A 20,236-nucleotide genomic window follows, 5' to 3' on the forward strand; every position below is an offset into this window, starting at 1 on the left:
AAAAATACCGTTCGCCGCAACATATGTTCTACAAACCGTACAAACCAACCTCCCTCCATTCGGCCAACTTTCATCGAGCCAACTCCCATATTGAGTGAAACGGCAAGTGCATCGGCAAGTGCAGCTGTACTTTTCACCACACATAAAACCCATCCACCCACCTCCCCACCCAAATGGGGGAGAGGAAAAACCAGGAGGAGAAACAAATTACTCGCTTCGCGAAACGTTAATGATTCAAAAGCGTAACACTTTGTCTGGTATCTGGTTCGTTTCTAAGCTGTGGGTGCTGCTGCTGGTCGATGGTGGATCGAGGTCGGTGTCTAGGGTAAGGTCGTGCACCACAACCACATGTGCGCCTACCGTACAATACGCCCCACACTAGCGCTACTTTAATCTGACAAATTGTAGCCCTCGTGGCCCTTTCCCACATCGAACGGGTGGTGGATGGAAAAACGATAACTGGAAGAGAGAGAAAAAAACGAAGCGTTGCAATAGTTGTGTGCACACTGATCTTCGAGTGCAGTTGCACTCGGTTTTCAAACCAGTTTATCTTCAATGCTCGTATGCTCGATCCGGCCTCCACGGCCACACGCGCCGCGGAGCAATCGAATAGGAAGGGAAAGGGGTTTGGCTTTCGCTTCTTTGTTTCCCATTGCAGTGTGTAGCGGTGAAGGTTTTCTATCCCTCGCGTAATGGGTTCTCTGATACACTCAAGGGCACTTCAATGCAAGCCTGTGAATGGGGGGGGGGGGGGGGGGAGGGTTTGGGAAATGTGCAAACTGGGGAAAATTTTTACCACCATCATCACACCACTCCACTTTTCGGGTGGGTTTCGAGCGAAGAATTGACAACGGGTGATTTTTTGTTTTGTTTCAGATCCAGAGTAGATGTGCTTTAAGTTTAAGCTTTAATGTATGGAGCCCATTATGTTCATTTGTTTTCATTTTAAAATAAGAAAACAATGCTTAAACGGGGTAAAGAAATTAAACAATTCGTTGAGGTCCTGAGGTCTGACGACTAATGTCTTTAACACGGTTAGAATTAAAGCAGTTTCAACTAAGGGTGCCAGCTAAGACCTTCCAAGACTAAGAGAGCACGCAGAGCATTGCTTAAATTTTGTTTTTTTTTTTTTTTCTTGAAAAACTAATCAAATCAATTCCAAAGCTAATGAGGTTAGAACGTATCGTCTCGAACAGGGTATATAACTCGTTCGGCCGGACATCCACCGGCTTCACAAGCTTAAGTTTTCAGTCTTTCAGCTTTCGCATGCCACTCATCGCATTAGCTTTTTTCGTTTCACTTTTTGTGGTTTTTGGAACCATCTTCGAAAAAAAAATCCTTCGAGCTTCAAGTTAAACTTTGGGACGGTGGAGTCCTTGAAAAAGCGTATGGATATGGACATTTATTGAAGGAGATAGCCATTCAAATTGCTAGTCAAAATATGTTTGTTATAAAGCGCTTTTCATAGCAATACGGCCAGGCCGTTCCTTATGAATAAAAAAAAAAAGCGCTTTTCATGTTTCTTCTGCTTCTTCTTTGGCACTACAACCTCGAGACGTCTTGGCCTGCCATTTCTGGCTTTCTGTGACTTAAACTTTGGCCCTGCCGTGCAAAGACCGGCGCCGCTGTTTACATTGTATTAAACCTCCAATAATTTTGATGATTGGAGCTCATCAGTGTCCTTTATTTTTGTTAATACCATTAACTGGAGTTGCCCTGTTTAATTAAAAGCTTTCATAGAATTCAAATCGTACGGTCTGCTCCGATAGCAATCTCATTACTCTTTTTTTAATGAAAATTTTAAAACTACCAGACCTTTAGCATTGGATTGGAAAATGATGCTCTCTTGCTCTATAATGACCCCGGATGTAAAAATGCTGACCTCTTATTCCAAATCTAAACCAAAAGACCTCCGCCCAATCTAACCAAACAACGGGAAATCGCCATCTCATCAAATTCTAAATAGCATCACACCACAACGATGGAAGACGATGGCACACAACCGACAAACCCCACCCAGCAGTAGTGGACGATGGAACAAAAGGGGAAGAAGCAAGCAAACGAAACGAAAAAAAAAATCAATTTAACCACCACTTGCAAACGTGGAATGAAAATCTGTACCGGTTCACCTTTTAAAAAATTAACAACACCAACAACCTCGGCCGATCGTGCCTTCCATTAGCTTTTTATCGGTAAGGCTGTATAAAAACAAACCTCGCACAGACACACACACACTGAAAGCATGGGGGGGGGGGGGAGCAAAGAGAAAAACAACAACTGCTGTCCCACCTGACAGCGACTGGCCCACCCCCCCCCCCCCAAAACCCGGTCCAACCAACCCCATCCCCTTTATGGTTTTCCGTTTCGACCAAAGTGACACTAACCGGTGTGCCATCATTTTGGGGACTTTGGGGTAGTCATTTGGTGGGTGTTTTGTGTTTGTGCTGTTTCGTTCGTTCGTTTCTTTTAATTTCCCTTTTTTGCACCGTTTTTTTTTTTTGCTTCGTTTCGCTTCCGCTGCTGTTTTGCAAAGGATGGTATGGTGTTTTTAACATTTTGCCCCCTCATTGCGAGCTACAAACGATCGTGCACGAGCGAAAAGCAAAGCACGGGGCGCGACACTTTAATGCTGCCGCTATTCGGTGGTTTGGCCAGCGATAGAGAAGGTGTCATCATGTTTCGCAACTCGCTTGGAGCAGCGCGGCAGCTGGAAAAGATGGCCACCACATGTATACATTAAATTTGTCACTGTCAGTGTCAGTCAGGCCACCATCGGGTGAACAGAAGCCGGCACACTTCAGTCAGGTACCCGGCCGGGGCAGGCCAGTTTCTTGTGAAACTTCCGGCTGATACGACGACCGGTGTGTCATTTAATATTGCTCTTGTTCCGGGGGGAAAAAATGAACCCCCCCGTTTAAACTCTTAATAAGAGAGATGCTGAGCAGCAAAACTGTTGCAGCCATTTTGCATGTTCCCGAGCTATTGCTTTTCGTACGACGATGCCGTTCTTCGAAAATGGAAGGTACGGAAAATTCGTTTTGAAGTTCAATGTACAAGGACACCGGCAGCAGCCGAGAATGGACTCTGCAACGGTTTGCCATTCGCTTTTTTTAGCTGGCGAAACATTAGATCGTTCAGCCGCACTGGCAATGGCTATCCCGAACGATGGAACGATGAACGACAGCGCCTACTGGCTTCCAAGAAAAAATGGTAAACTTCGAAAACCCGGCATAATAAAGAGACCTGACCCCGGGGTAGATGATATGCAGCAGCAGTGTATTGCAGATGCAATTCCTGTGCAAGCACAAGTTCCATAAAGCTGTACTGGAACACATTTGACTTGAAAGGCAAAGAGTAATACAAAGAGAAATTTTTTATTTAGCTTTTACGAATGAGTAAAAGCAATTCCAATGTAGCAAAAGTTTTCCGATTTCACTATTTCAATGGAAGGCGAAACAGTGGAACTTATTTTCACCTAGAAAACATGTAGGGTTAGGTTAGGGTTAGTTAGTTTCGCCCGAAAACAATGAAAGCTAGAGCTTTTCGTATGCCATTACCTCTAGAGTAACCCTGTCGGTTGCAGCGGCCACTATGAATTCAAACAGCAAATGCCATATTACCAGTAGTATGTGAGACAAACAAATCGATATGCAAATATTCTTCACCCAACGCCGCACGTTCCCAAAAGTCAACTTTTTGACTACACGACACCGTAAGTTACAAACACATTTCCCTCCACTGCCACACCCTGCATTCTCCTTGCTCCCGTGCTCACATTTCCTTCCGTTTGCCGTTTTTGTGGTGGTGGACGCGAATGGCGAGGTTGATCATGCGACCAGGAACATGGAACAGAACTGCCTGTTTCTGTAAAATGTATAGCATTTCCGGGCCAAAACAAACCCCGAACCTCTTTGGGGAGAGAGCCTAACCCCTGACCCTGTGAAAGCTCATGTCCTCAATGTATAGAGGTAAAAACCAAAAATGCACCGACAATGTTCAGCCCTTTTTCTTCCGCTCGGTTGTTCGGAGCTGGTGGGTTTTTTTTTGTTTTTTTAGCTCTGTTTTCCGTTCCTTTTACCAACAAGTAAGTATGTCGCTACATGTCGCGTTCCTAAAGCGACAAAACTAAACTTAAAGGACCTACTTGAAGAGAGCGTAGAGATGTAGTGTAGAGCAAATGGAAGGAAATAAAACAAAACGAAGGACTTTACTTGAAATGATGGTAACAGGGATAAACATAAATGAAGGCTGCCATCGTTATCGAAAGTTTTCTTTTTTTGTGGCGGAGAAAAGTTGCAGTTGGGAAAAGTTTCTTAAGACTTTAAGAACTAAAATGCATTTCAAACTTGCCATTAGTTGACGTTTTTATGTCGCAGACTTTGTGACTCATTCGGTAGTTTTACAAGTTAAACAGGGACTGACTGGTTTATCATGGCGCTTCGCCTGCAGTCTTGGCCAGCTGCAATAAGCCTTGATACCTCTCACGGTTTAGCACCGTCCTCTGCCAATCCATTATCCTGGCCGTTCTGACGGACGCATCAACGCCATCACTCCTTCTCTATTTTAGCCTACCACGCCTCCACTGTCCGTGTGGACAGTCTGGAAGGCCTTTACGGGTTGGATCATTCGGTGTCATTTTCATGACATGATCAACATGACATGGCTGCACGATAGTAAGATCAACGTATAGTTAACAGAGCTCGTCCTGCCATTCATACGAAACCAAACATCTTTCTGAGCATCTTCCTCTCGAATTCGCATTTGCATTAGGAGGAATTCATCAGTTGTTTACAGTATGCCAGGATCTGGATTGACTTAAAGAAAATGATCCCCGAAGTTTCCACCTCCGAGTCACGGAAGACTTTCTATCAAGCGTTAGATTGAAAAGAAGACAGGCAAGCCCATCGCACCCTGGCAGTTTTTCATTCACCTTCACATGGCTTGTGATGTTGGCCAATGTCATTCTTTGCAAGCCTGGTAAGCTTGACCGGCATTCCAAACGAGCTCATTGCGATGTACAGTTTTACTCGCGCTATGCTGTCATATGCGGCTTTAAAGTCAATCAAGAGTCTTACCATCTCAAGAGTGAAGCTGTTGCTCCGCCATCTTCTCCAAAATTTTCCGCATCGTGAAGAGCTGGTCAGTGGTTGATTCCCTGTTTCAGGATCCTATACAACTATCAGGATAGTTTACAACTATTCGGCAATCTTGCATTACCAGGGAGAATGTGTAATGTCACTGCTTTAAAAGTGACCTTCAGGTTTTCGTTCTCTCCTCAATATTCCCAAACCAATGTCGTCCTTTCGGTTGAACACGTCAACAAAAAGCCCTTAATCGCTAAATGAAATAATTCACGCACCGCGATAATTCCAATCAAAAGGGATATTGTGATGCAATTAACACATTTTCCGTATGATAAAACTTGAAATGAACTCCTATAACACGGTGCTTAACCAAATTAAATTAAACCACAATTAACCGGTGATGATGAGGTTGGTCTTAACGCCCCATGTAACTGAGCAACGATCCCCATTTGATAATTGGAAACTGATGCACACACTCGCAACAAAAAACCGCGGCATAACGCATGAGCAAGTTCTTTAGATCGCCCCACAAACAAACCCATAATCGGGGTAACGTAAATGTCGTTACCCTCCTAAAGGAAAGTGTGAAACAAAACCGCTTTAGAACGCTTTTACCATGATTGGTTGCATAACAATGCATAATTTAGCGTTAAAACCGCGTGTGTGGGTAAATAAACAACAACCGCTGCTCGGCCCCGCTTACAGCGGACAGATTTACTTCAACTTCATTACCATTATTCACGCCTTTCGCCGCGCCACCGGCAACTAACTTTCCACGAACATATTTTGTTGTTAATGCTCACTATTTGCCACACACACACGATCCACCCAAAGCTAATTTAATTTCTCTTTCCTTGCTCCGTGTTTTGCCAGATTCCCACGGAAAAACCATCCTGGAAGGAGCAGTGTATCCCGAAACGCCATGGATCCAGGCATGATGGCGGGAAACACGACCAGCGCTGAAAGTGGTGCGATGCTCGGAAGTATAGGAGGCCACCCACACAATCCACTGCGCCCCCATGTCCATCCATCACCGACACCTGCCACATTACAGCAGCAATCCAATCTGCACCAACACCACCACCATCATCACCATCATCCGCACCACCCGACGGAAACGCTGACGGAGGTGTCGGTCGTGGACATAAACGCATCGTTGGCCGCATCGGCTCCGCTCATATCGCAACCGCACGTCGCATCCGTACACCCGATCGGTCCGGCCGGTGGTGGGGCCGGTACCGGCGCCGGCCATGTGCCCGGTTTCTGCAACATTCTGAACGCCTCCAACAGCAGCGATCTGCAGGCGGTGGCGTACAATTCGCTCACACAAAACGTGCGCTGCAAATCCCCACCGACGCTGGTTGATAATCTAAAGAACGGGACAATCGGGTAAGTGAAATCCGGGGTGATGGAGTGGGGGAGGAATTGTGAGATACGGGTAGCTTAAAGTCAACAATTGCTTCATGCCTTTCCCCTTCGAAAGTTTAGTGTGTTTACACTGGATCACTCTTACGATCCTCAAACTACAATCAATCGAATACTCAAAAGTGTGTTTGATTTAGAATTTTTAAAAAAGGTTAGAATAACACAAACAGCATAGATGCCTCAGAAAGCCGCCGTTTTCTCGGTTCGATTGAAGGCAGTTCCACCACAGTGCCGCCTCAGGCTGATGTCTGCAATGCAATGCATCACAGGCCATAGCTTTACAGTTTTCAAATAAACAAACATTGGGCGTGGCGATCCGATCGCTTTAAAATTCCGGGAAAACAATATTTTTCTCCTTTGACCACATTACCCAACCGACCGACCGACCGGGTGTATTAAACGTTCGATCGGCTATGGTTGAATCGAAAAATCTCAGCCCTAACCCTTTTCCATCCAAACACTGGACCTTGCATAAAGAGAACGAAGAATACCATAATCCTATCCCACCGGGCACCGGTGAACGGAGGGCGTCTGTTTTCTCGAAACTTAGCCATTCAATATTTACCTCACTTATTTACCCTTTCTTGGCGAAGCGAGATTAACAACGGTGTAAGCCGAACATGGCAGTAGGACGAACGAAGTCAAGGCTAGGATAGACGATTAAATCGTCACCAAGACCCGACGCCCCGTGACCGCGGTGTGTTTGGACATGAAGCTTCCATTAGCCGCATGGGAATAAATGGTGCATAATCAGCAGGGGAGACACTGGCTAATGAAAGCTCGTTGCTTGGGCAGCCTTCCCCTTCTGCTTATCATCAATGTTGGCCCGGATGGATTGTAGGCTATCGGGAGATGAGAAAATGTTTATCAAAAATCACAATTCAGCATGTTTTACGCATAAATATTAGAATGAAAAACAAAATAGAAAGCAGTTGATAAGGGTTCCATAAGTGTCCAGCTGCGGGGAAAAAGCTACTTTTCTTCCCTTCGCAAATGCACGATGGCGGCGCCTGGTGCCCCACAAAAGCAACAAGGATGACGCCATGAATCTCTTACGTCACTGCTGGTGCGATGTACAAGTCTTTTCACGCCAAGTGAAACCAGTCGCAATATGCAGACAGGACATGTCTTTCATCCTCCCCATGATCCAGCGATGCTCGTTGCATTATTCAGGAAGTTACCGAAGAAGAAAATCCCCGATTGAAACTGAGCTGCCTTCCCGGGAAGCAATGAATGGACGGGATGTGTTTAATTCGATTGTACTTGTACGTCTGATCTACCCCGGCCACACTGGCGACTCGAGTGTCCCGGAAATTGTGCCGCAACCGTGCTAGTGAGCTGTGTGATGCAGCGTGTGCGCAGAGCATTGCAATTTAATTTAAAGTGCAGCCGTGTTTCGACTGTCGGTGTACAGTGGACACAAACTCGGAAAGGACTAAATGAGAGAGTGAGAGAGAGAGAATGAGAGGTATAGAGTTGGTGACCATTGCATACCGGCGAGCGAAAGAGTTGCCAACTAATGTACCATAACTTTGCGGGCACAGGGCATCGTTTCTCATAGGCTTGTAGGCTCTGCTGTCAGTGGGTACTACAAGGATTGGTGCATGGAAACTTTTTCTTTTCATTGCCAGTTTTTGTTGATATCGGATTCTATTAGATTTTCCAGTAGCTCCCGGATCGTTAACTTATACGTGATTTGCGAATTGCGTGATTTAGTTTAAATTATAATTTAATATTTGTGTTCTTAATACTAATGACAATAGGTTTCCAACATTGAAGGAACCTGCACTTTTATTATTGTGTTTTTAAGACTCACATACCCACAAGCCACTTAACTAGCTATGATGCAACTATTTTTTTTTTTTTCGTCGAACGTAACGAACTTTGAAACCGGTTTCAATTCCCGCCAAGTGTCTCCATCAGAAAAGTGTCCATTTCTTCCATCATCTACCTACCTACGCTCGGTTTTACTGGCATATGATGGAGTGGTCCACACCCAGACACCCGATAGGAAATTAAATCTAAATTGAGTTTAATTGACTCCACACCGCGTTGACGCGCGATGCACCGGGCAAAAAAACAAAGGTGATGTGTCCATCAGAAGTCAATTGCTTTGCACCGACCGCGGCCTGTGGGAATGGCGCGAGCGATGAAATATGAATTTCTAACCGTGTTCCTTCAGCTTGCTCCTTGGAACTAGGAAGGCGACACACTCCTGTGCGTGCATACTGGCGACTGCATATGGGTGGAATCGTTCCGGTACGAGCTGATTCCTTCTAATCGAACAGGGGACGACACCGTTTGAGCGATTCTCTTTCTTTCCGCACACGCACATACTATTGCTATTGAGTCTAATTGAATGAAATCGAGTGCAAGTGACGGGCCGCAGGGGGGGGGGGGGAAGGATGATGTATGCGTGATCATGTGGCCCAACCCGACAAAGATCGAATCTTTGCAGAGCAATCTCCAGTACGCCAGAACAGTTGCAGCTGATCGGTCGTGGTCTGTGAGTGGAGTGTGTGGTCCTCAAAGTGTTTTTTTTACTAGAGAGTGTTTCTTTGTGCAAAACTCCCTAAACAAAATGGATATCGAAGTGATCGCCGACATAGTGGAACACTCTCAGAGGTGTCAGCAGGATGGGCCGGGCCCAACCTTACCTTCGATGATGCACGTTCGTCCAATTTCTCCCGGTGGGACGCAAGTGTTCCGGCTGGGAACGTTACCACCGTCGGGATGCAGCAGTCTGGAGGATCTGGACGACACCGTCGAAGGCACGACAATCTATCAGCTGAGCTGTGACAATCAGTACAACCTTAACTTCTACGCCAACCGTTGCGATTCCGGCTCGGATGCGGGCAGTATGAAGAACTTCAAAAACCATCCCACCGTCTGGGTGAAGAGGTGTGACTCGCTTTATACTAACAATACGTTGTCTTTGTAGCTTGATAAGCACCCGCGCAATCGTTTCCTCAATTGATTAACCTAGTTTTTGGGCGAGTCGGTAAATATGATACGGAAATTACGAGGCACAGTTTACCCTGTGCCAAATGCGTTTAGCGTGTCGTGTCAAATAGAACGTACCACGCGAAAATAACCATCGCAGCGGTAAAACCCCGGAAGGTCGATTAGTAAACCTCCATTTTGGACCACTCATTCGTCGATAACGTGCATTTGGGTGTATTAGGCGTGCCGTCACTGATAGCTGTCAGTTAGAATGATTATTTAACTTATTAATCAAATGGAATACTACCCGGTTTGATTATTGAGCGCGTATTTACTTTCTTAGAAATCGGCCAGAGCGCTAGGGGCCATTGGTAAGCAAATGAATGATTCACTTGCCATCTTGTATTGATCGATTCTTGTGCAACGGCCAAAAAACTCTACCATATTGTACACGAACTAGCAACACACAGCTCGTAAAAGCCAAACATAAACAAATACATAGCATAGCTCTCTCTCTCTCTAGTTCGCTTCTGTTCACGACCTTAACCTAAGGCAAAACCCCGATTACTGACCAAATGGTTGTTTCACCATCGCTCATTAGTTCCGAACAACCAAACGGGGCAAACAATTCTCAAGCTCCACCTGGCACATATTTTTATTCCCACCGCCCAAAATGCACACCAAAAGAAAACAGTTTTGAATTAAAATAAGAAGCAGAGCATGATGGGGGTCGGCGGTCCCTGATCATCGATATCGCAGCACGGCGTGTTGTTGCGAACCTCATTTGTTTCTCGTGTTGCTCGTGTATAATCTCGATTTCTGTTCATTTGTGCATACAACCAACATTCCACAAGCACAAACACTCACGAACAACATGGGTTCGTGTGGTTTTATTTTTAAAATTCAGCATTCTTCTTTTCCACCGTAATACGGTTCGATTTTGGTTCAGGTGCATGTGTACCGGCACGCTTAAAATCGCCGGCTTGCTGATAATCGTTTGGTTAAAGTCTGAAACTGACACACGACAACGAAAGCAAAGCAAAAAACTTTAGGCCGTCATAACCGAATGAAACATCTTACAGCATCTGAGCAGTGGAAAACACCGGAAACGAAGACGGGTTTCGGATTCATGTCACGGTTGCAGTCGTGCGAGGGTCGCGCGTTTGGTTTGGGGTTTTTGTTTTTTGCTTTCATCCGCCACTTGCCCAACCATAACCTTTCTTGTCCAGTTTCTTGCCCTTTTCTTCTATTTCGATCGGTTGAGTAATTCGCTTATCAACTGGTCTAGCAGTGGTGCCTGCAATGACATTGAACTCTCGTTTGATCCGGTCGTTCGTACAGTACGTACCGAACGTGAGTACATGATTACACATCCCGGTTTAATTGGCCTTGGGTTACGAAAACCGAACCGTGATTGGGTTTCGTTCCAAACCGGCACCGCACTTTGTGTAGGCGAAAATCGCGTTTCCAAGCCGATATCTCGCCAAGAAGTAGCATTCCATTCATCCCTTACCCGCAGGTGATGATGGGGCGCGAACTGTCGACAATAACTCATCAAACCATTGACGGACCGGCCACCCGATTAGCAGGTACCGAACAATGGCCAACAATGTGCTTGCTGGGTGATGGTTATCAGCAAACGCGTCCTTTTTTTCCGTGCGATCCGACCCGTCGTTGCACGATCGCTTGCATTTTCAGTGTGCCATTGGCCGTTTTAGGGTGTGGACTGTGTGAAGTAACTGACGCAAGGCTTGGTCCTGGAGCGTGTGGACGGTAGTAGTGAGCAGTGCAATATCCCGATGACGCTACCAACTGAGCTATGGTGAGGCGGTGAATTAATTTCTTAGTGACTGTGGCTTTGGACATGTGGCGTGGAAAAAGTTCTAGCTAGTGATTAACTTAGTGACTCCTTAGCTATTGCCAAGTCAGAGTGTTAGAAAAAAGCAATCATAAACGAAAAACCAGTTTGATAAGTCTCCTGTTTGGTTTACCGTAACACAGCGCAAAGAGTCTTAAATTTGACAAGAATATTTACTCCAACGGTTGTTACTTAAACGCTCTTTGTTGTGAAAAATTCTTCCTTACACTCAGAGCGAAAGAATGTATGTGTGCTGTTTATGGATGTCCTCTTCCTTCTTGGCTTAACGACCTGCTAGGTCAAAAGCCGGTGATCTAATGGCTTACTAGACTTAATACGTAGTTGGATAGTCAGTCCTCACGACGGCCTAAAAGGACTTTACGGGCTGGGTCGTCCGGTGTCATTCTCATTACGTGAGCAGCCCACCGGAGCCTGGCGAGTCTAATTCGCTACACGATGGTGAGATCATCGTACAGCTCGTAGAGCTCGCCATTGTAGCGGCTCCTCCATTGTCCTTGCACACATACGGGGCCAAAAATCCTTCTGAGCATCACTACGGGGGAACAGCCTGGAAGTAAATCAAGTCCCAATCCCGTAGAGTTTATGGATATGGAGTTTTTAAACACTATCTAGCACTAAGTAGCACTATCTATCTTGGAGTTCATATGTGCAAAATTCTTGGCAAAAATTAAAGTGGAATTTTTCAAACGACTTTAAGTGTAAAAATAATTATTTAATATTGATGATTATGATTGATGATGGTCAGTAATGGATAGTTTTAAAACTAAAGCCAACGAAAAACATTAAACATATTTTCTTGTCTGTTACCGTTATCAGCGGCTGGATAGCCAAAGTATTCAGGTCTTTGGTCCTGTAGGTCGAAGACTCTGCAGTGCTGTCAATGAATCTTTCTCTGGCTGATTATTGATCTGGAATGATTATTTCTGGCTTTCTATGACTTGGTTTAACTCGTAGCTAGTCAGTCCGTTTTGATCCTCGGTCCTGGCGTGGAAGACCGGCCTTGGCCACCGGACCACCTCATTGACCACATTGAATAGATATCCAAAGTTTGATACTAAACCACAACTATCATGAAATAAGCGCTCAATTTTTGTACAACAAAGCTTTTTAGGGAGTAGCCTGTTACGGGATGAGAATAAGCATGTATGTGACTCAAATTACAAGGTGAAAGTAGTGGAACATCCGTCATGGAAAAATTTTCCTAAACGAAAACAACAAAACGTACCATCATGTTATCACAACCGCGTGTTGAGTGCGTACTTGCAAGTTCTTTCACGACATTTACACCACAAAAGATGAGCTGCTGTAATGACACAACAAACTTGCTTTGCCATACATTATTAATCACACGGCGGAAAGAGTGTACATATAGTAATTAGAAATGATGTCACTTCCGTAATGTCGCGGTACCGGGCTTGGGCGAGGGTTGATTTATCCATCCGTGCCAAACAACCGAATCGGGATGGTGAAATGTAATCACCTCCGGTCACGATTCTGCTAAGCAGCAGGGACTCCTAGCGACTACCTCAGTGAATTCTTTCGAGCTAGAGGCGTAGAGCGGGAATGAAAATGGTAACTTATGTTAATTAAAATTTCCACCCATTTTTTTTTCACCTCCACGAGCGGGGCAGTGTGAGAAAATCGATTTATAAGTTTGTTTAGCTTTCCGTTCTGCTACTCTGCCTGCCGCTGCCCTGATATATCGCGAATAAAAACTCTTTTTTTTTTGCACACCTTCTACCCTCTGTGTGTGCTTGTGTGCTGCGATACGATAGCTTTCGAGCATAATTTATACGCGTTTCAAAATATGCCAACCACCGCCCCCCTCCCCCTAGAAAGCAACCGACAAGGTCACACGTTTTCCTTTGATCGATGGACGCTGGTTTCGCGAGCCGAAACGAACGCTACCGGAAGAACCGGAAGATGCCGTGTTTATGTAACGAACCCGAAAGCAGAACCCCAAAAGCTCCCGGGAGCTACGGAAAAGCAGCACCCATCGATGGGAGTTGGTGGTAATTTATTCCAGTTAAACGGCTTACGCGGCGACAAACGATCACATTATGGATGTGCCAAACAAAACAAAAAATTATAACACTAACGATTCAGTACTCCCATCGCGCGCCATCCCCATCGGGCGTCTGAAGACTTGGAATGAAAATCATTAACAAAAGAAAATAATGTCCTGCCCGTATCGCCCGCCCGACCAGGGGACGATAAAACCTCAAAGTTTACGCAATTCCGGCCACCCCTAAAATGAATTCTAATGGGCCATTCTTCAACACCAACGTGGAGACTTCGCCTTTTTTTATTACTACCATTATGAGGAGTCCAATTCGTCACCGTTCTTCGCTCCGGCGGAACACTGTTCAAGCCGTGCGCGGATGGAGACTAATCGAGATTAATCCGTTCCACCGTCAATGCGGGGGGTTTGTTGCCGCATGGGATGACGAATTAATTGACGGTGCGTTTTTTTTTTATTTGTGCTTTGCTTTACTTCAGCACACGCTAATTGTTGAAGCTCATTAAACTCTCATCGAGCGTATTTGTCGGGTTACGAGCGGGGCGAAACAATTTAAGGGGGGAACAACGGAACAGGGAAAATCGTAAATGAATATTTTTCAGAGCTTCCGAATGGTTTGAAGTTATACTAAAACGTAACATTTTCTTCTTCACAGGAATTCTCAAAGTGCTCTCTGCAACGGAGCCATCATGACAAACGGGCAGACGAAAGATTCGAATCTAGCGCACGGTCTGGTGCGTAAAGTTCTCAACAATAGCGATGGAAACGGGCAGAAGAAGCCAATGGTAGCCATCTTAACTGCAAGCCTCTAATATCGCACAAACCGAGCAGATTTCATACAATTTTGTTTTCCATCTCCCCCCCAAGGTATCACTCACGCACCTACCAAAGAGACCTCCGATCGACATCCAGTTCATGGACATGTCGTACTCGGTGTCCGAAGGTCACAAGCGAGGCTACAAAACCATACTCAAAGGCATTAACGGTAAGTTCCGGTCCGGGGAGCTAACCGCCATCATGGGACCGTCCGGTGCTGGCAAAAGCACGCTCATGAACATTCTCGCCGGCTACAAGTAAGTGTTCAGTGGAATGTGTGTACCCGCTATAAGAGGCACTTAATATCCCATTATCTGTACGCCATTCTTCCAGAACATCACACCTCAGTGGTTCGGTGCTCATCAACGGGAAGGATCGCAATTTGCGCAAGTTTCGCAAACTGTCCTGCTACATCATGCAGGATGATCGGTTGCTACCGTACCTTACGGTGCGCGAAGCGATGATGGTATCGGCCAACCTGAAGCTCGGCAAGGACATCTCCGTGTCGGCGAAGCGAGCGGTCGTGGACGAAATCATCGAAACGCTCGGTCTGCTGGACGCTGCCACTACACTCACGCTCAATCTCTCCGGCGGGCAGCGAAAGCGGCTGTCGATCGCACTCGAGCTGGTAAACAACCCGCCGGTCATGTTTTTCGACGAACCGACGAGCGGTCTGGATAGTTCGACCTGTTCGCAGCTGATCGCACTGCTAAAGTCGTTAGCGCGCGGCGGTCGCACGATCGTGTGCACCATCCATCAACCGTCGGCAAGAATTTTCGAACTGTTCGACAATCTGTACGTGCTGGCCGAGGGACAGTGTATCTATCAGGGGCGTGTGAACGGTCTGGTACCATTTCTTGCCTCGCTCGGGCTTGAGTGTCCGAGCTATCACAATCCGGCTAATTATGGTGAGGAGAATGGCTTCCTTTGTGTGCCTTAGGTATCAGACTGATAACTCTGTTTCTCACTTCATATTACTCTCTCAATTCGTAGTGATGGAAGTGGCCTGTGGGGAACACGGTGATTGGAATAGCAAGCTGGTAACGGCGGTAAACAATGGCAAATGTAACAACTACAATCAACCGCTCTCGCAAAGTAAAAGCACCTCCAACAAGAACGTATCCCTGGATGGCACAGCAAACGGTACAGGCGATCGGGAGGATGATCTTACGCTGCTAAAAACGGTTGTTACTACCGGCGACTATACCGCCATTAGTATGCCCGCGAGCGCACCACCCGAGTCACAGTTGAATAACGAAAGCAAACAACCCACCGGGAGTGTTGCTGCCACGGAACGGAAACCGGATTCGGTTACGGCCTCGACGACCACCACTACCACTGCAACGGCTCCGCTTTCAACGGGTGCGTCCGTTATCCCATCGTCCGACGCCACCGGCCCACTGTTACCGGCCGGTGTACCGGTTGCTGGATCGACCCAAACCCAAACCAGCTGTAAGGCGACATGCACCACCTCGTTGCTCGATTCGACGGAGAGCGTTAGCATAACGATGCCGAAGAAGCAGGCCGGGTTTCCCACGTCCGGCTGGATGCAGTTCTGGATACTGCTCAAGCGTACCATGATCACGATCATGCGCGATCAAACGCTTACACAGATGCGGCTACTGTCGCACGTGATCGTCGGTGCGATCATCGGCATGATCTACTACGATATCGGCAATGATGCGTCGAAGATTATGAGCAATGCGGGCTGTATCTTCTTCACCACGATGTTTACCATGTTCACCGCCATGATGCCGACGATACTCACCTGTAAGTGCGAATCTTGACGAGGTGACTAGCGAACGTCTTCTACTAACTTCTCTTTTTGTTCTTTATACAGTTCCCACAGAAATGGCTGTGTTTGTGCGAGAACATCTCAACTACTGGTATTCGCTCAAGTCGTTCTACTTCGCCAAAACGATCGCAGATCTTCCATTTCAAGTAATACAAGAAACCATCTCTACCAACTGTAACCCAGTGCTCTAACGCTACCAATCTCCACCGCAGGTACTCTTCACGAGCGTGTACGTCATCGTAGTGTACTATCTCACGTCCCAACCGATGGACCCGAAGCGGGTCGGCATGTTCGTACTGATCTGCATCCTCACGTCGCTCGTGGCCCAGAGTTTGGGTCTGCTGATCGGTGCCGGCATGAGCGTCGAAACGGGCGTATTTCTCGGCCCAGTATCCACCATTCCGATCATCCTGTTTTCGGGCTTCTTCGTCAACTTTGACGTCATCCCGAGCTACCTGCAGTGGGTGACGTACGTCAGCTACGTACGGTACGGGTTCGAGGGTGCGATGGTGTCCGTGTACGGCATGGAGCGGGAGAAGCTGGCCTGCACCGAGATCTACTGCCACTTTCGCAGCCCGAAAAAGTTCCTCGAGGAGATGTCGATGGACAATGCCGAGTACTGGATCGATGCGACCGCCCTGTTCGGTTTCTTCATCGCGCTGCGCGTGATCGCGTACTTTGTGCTGCGCTGGAAGCTGCATTCCATCCGTTAAAATGATCCACCCGATCTGTCCCCCCAGAGGATACCAAAGCCCAGATAGAGCACGCGTTGTGACTCTGCGCTCAGTTTTGCCCGCTAGCTCGCTCGCTCGCTCGCTAGACCACATGTTGCTTGCCCAATTTGCTATCTATGCCCCGCCGATCTAATACAAAAAAGTAGCCAAAACCCCCCAAAGTGCGACAACCACCTGACCAGAACAACACACACACACACACGAACACGAATACACGGCCTTTCGTGAAATGGAGGATCAAATCTGACAAACTCTTTTTTGTACTTTTGTATTTTGTAGACTAAACTGTAGACCTGTAGCACCACTCACCGCACAGACACAACGAGCTGTATGTGCGCGTCCAGTCTTTTAGTGCTCTAGTGGAGAAGATTTTCTTTTTCTCATTTCCTACACAGTCCACCCTCTAGCGTAGCATACCATCTTTCCTACTCCTAGATGTATATTTTAAACAGCAGAAGAAAAAAAAACTCTAAGCTACGTAACTGTAACAAGTCGATCCAACGCGACAATATCTGTGTTCCGAAAAAAAAACCAAAACCTAGAAAGAGAAAGCCGCCACGGGAATATATTCAGTGCAGATCATACGAAAACAGACCACAGATCCACATGCAAACTCTCATATACAAACACACACACTTGCAAAAAAAAACATGTACGATCGCAATCACATTTATCGATGTCCTTTAAAAGTATTACAGTAGTATTTATACCGGCTCTGAGTGCAGCAGAAAAAAAGGCACACAAAAGACACGCGTGAGCTTTATAATAGCTCCTAACATAACACACACATACAGCAAAATCCATAATCGTGTAGTGCAAGGAAACACACATACCCGCGAAACCCATTAAAGGCAAGAACATGTTTGCGAAGAAAAGCTGAAACACGAAGCAGTTACAAACAACACAACAAGCATCTATATATACACACACACGTATAAAAGTGGGATAGAAAGTTTTTTGAATCCGCTCGTATAGGCAACCCAACACAAAACGTATATAGAACAGTTTAGAACAAAGAAGAAAAAAAAACATAACAAATGAAGAAAAAATACATATAAATCCAAATAGAGAAACAAAAAAAACACGAAGTAACGATCGGGGGTTTATAGTTTAGTGCATTTAGTCAAAACAAAAACAAAAAGAAACAAACATTTAGTTTTACAAAATTCGGAAATTGAGATAAGAAATTGGTAAAATAATAAGGAAAACTGGGGAAACCCCTTTCGGCATTCGGATAACAAAAAATAAGAACTAAGAAACAACAAGATCGCCTATAGAGAAACCAAACAAAAAATGTAACATGCTTAAGGGTGAAAAATATGAACGAAGAAAGTATTTTCGGTTAGGTAAACACAATTTACAAGCAAACCGACGGTCCCCGCGTTCAGGAACGGTGAAACAGCAACGTTCGTTTGTTAGGTTTACACTTTTTGTGTTACGAAGGAGCATAAGAGAAGTAGAGAAATCAATTTGGGGCTTAGAAGAGGAAGAACCACGGACGCGACGATATCAGCCAATTAACGAATCATGTTCGTTTTCTTTCTTTTGTACGTAACCCCATCCCGGTAGATAGTGTAAGCGGGCTAGAAGAAGAAGTTTAGCTTAGACCCGTTAGACGCGAAGAGTAACATTGGGAATTGAACTGAAGTCGAGCAGGGTTGAAGTGTGAGAAAACGTGTAAGCCGAACAGGGTACAGGATGAGAGCTATTGTGAGGGTGAAAGGGAAGGAAACGAAACGAAAGACTCTCCGTAGTTGAGTGTTAAGAAGCGAGCGGTAACCACTTGGAATATTTTGATTTCGGCTTTCATTTGCTTCGTGTGCGACACATCAATCAATGCTTCAACGTATTCTTTGCCACACATTTGCTCTAATTGGTGCTTAGTATTGGGGAGTAGTATTGAAGCTGTTCTGTATAGGAGGATTGCGTGACAGTGTCGGCAACCTTGCCCTTGGTGGAGTAGGAATGAATGAGTGGCCAAAAAGGTGGCCAACACAAGTGATATTATTTCTTGTTTATTCTTTAAGCTTCAAACCAACAATATCCCCTCCGAAAAAAAGGGAAGGCACATTGATTTGGTGTTGCTACTCACAGATTTTTGTTTCTAATTATATTTTTCTAACTTAAGACAAATGCATCTGCTTTGCGGCAGTTGCATTACCGTATGTGTTTCTATACACACAAGCTGGAGTTGGATGTTGGATTTTTGTGGTACTTTTAGTTTTTTTTTCCTATCTACCTTGCTACCTATCTTATACAACCTATCGTTAAGCTGTAAGCTCTGTCAACGTGACATTTAGTGCCCTAATTTTTGTCCGATTGCCGGTGTCGAGAGTGAAATGCGTGATAGCGGACGTGGGAAACGGGAAAGTTTTATTTTACATTCACCGATACGATTGCACCGCGATAAGTAGAGGGGCAAGTGCGGAAAGTGCAGTTTTTAGCAATTTCGAATTGGGTCTGTATGCGTGTGTGTGATAAGTGATAGTTATTTCACCAAACAAACATTAGGCACATGGGGTGCAACACAGCGTATATGATTAATTTGGGAGGAAAACGAAAGGGCGGGAAGGCCGAGAGAAGCAGTGAAAGGACATGGGTCCATCCTTGGGACCGATTTTTATTTCTCTCTCACTCGCTCTCTCTCTCTCTACATCTATATTACATACATCATATTTCTGTCGCGTGGTGCGTTTAGGATTTCTAGCATTATAGGACAACACACACACACAAGAAATACATACAACACACACACACATTGTAGGGTACACCCTAGGAATGGATGAAAGGGGAAAATGTGGGAAATGTGGTGGGATGAACAAAATAAAGAACCCAACATTTTGAAACAATGGGACGCGAAGGTGTTTGTGGTTATTTCGGTGGCGACGGTGGCGATCGTGTCAGAAAGAAACATTATGCGATTCAGATAAGTATTTGGAACCATTCGCTGGGAACTGCACGTTAAAACTGAAAACCCCGCTCCTTTAAGTAATTATTAAATCCAAATTTAATTTCGCCAGATTGGTCGTCCACCCTTAAGTTAGTAAAACTTCGTAAAGCGAAGAACGCAATTTGGTAGAAAGCGGCCAATCCTTTACAGAGATAACTGTAGCGTTGATCAATAATTTCGATTTTGACTTCCAGTGGTGAATTTGAGTCATTTATAGTATTTATCTACAATTAATGGCACGATTTTCGGTTCCTCCAGGCACAGTATCGGCTCAGCGTCGGTTGGAGCGGTCCTGTGGTCGGGATGCTATTGGCGCCGGTCTTCACACGGCAGGACCAGGGTTCAAATCCAATCTGAACTGCCTCTCTTTTACGCAGGAGTTGACTGATCCAGCTTAAATCAAGCCACGAATAGCCATAAATGGCAGACCAACCCCTCTCGAGGTTGCAAAGCCACATAAGAAGAAGACTCAGTATCAGCTAACAGGATTATCTCATGAATTATCTCCCACTTGGCTTCGTCTATATTATTTTACAAAGCTATTTAACACAGATTAAGCAAATACAGTCTCATCATCGAGCTATGGTAAG

General features: G+C 45.6%; 1 protein-coding gene across 1 annotated transcript in view; it reads left to right on the forward strand.

The window, feature by feature from the left end:
• Positions 1 to 19,550, forward strand: part of LOC118506665 (ATP-binding cassette sub-family G member 1-like) — a 30,038-nt gene extending 10,488 nt beyond the window's left edge. The window contains exons 3-9 of the mRNA XM_036044094.1: positions 5,958 to 6,473; positions 14,007 to 14,136; positions 14,219 to 14,424; positions 14,501 to 15,075; positions 15,161 to 15,937; positions 16,008 to 16,108; positions 16,175 to 19,550. Of these exons, the coding sequence (XP_035899987.1) occupies positions 6,007 to 6,473; positions 14,007 to 14,136; positions 14,219 to 14,424; positions 14,501 to 15,075; positions 15,161 to 15,937; positions 16,008 to 16,108; positions 16,175 to 16,675 (2,757 nt within the window). The 5' untranslated portion in view covers positions 5,958 to 6,006 and the 3' untranslated portion in view covers positions 16,676 to 19,550. The remainder of the gene's footprint in view (positions 1 to 5,957; positions 6,474 to 14,006; positions 14,137 to 14,218; positions 14,425 to 14,500; positions 15,076 to 15,160; positions 15,938 to 16,007; positions 16,109 to 16,174) is intronic.
• Positions 19,551 to 20,236: the final 686 nt, after the last annotated feature.

Source organism: Anopheles stephensi, chromosome 2 (assembly GCF_013141755.1).
Source record: "Anopheles stephensi strain Indian chromosome 2, UCI_ANSTEP_V1.0, whole genome shotgun sequence".
NCBI lineage: Eukaryota > Metazoa > Arthropoda > Insecta > Diptera > Culicidae > Anopheles > Anopheles stephensi.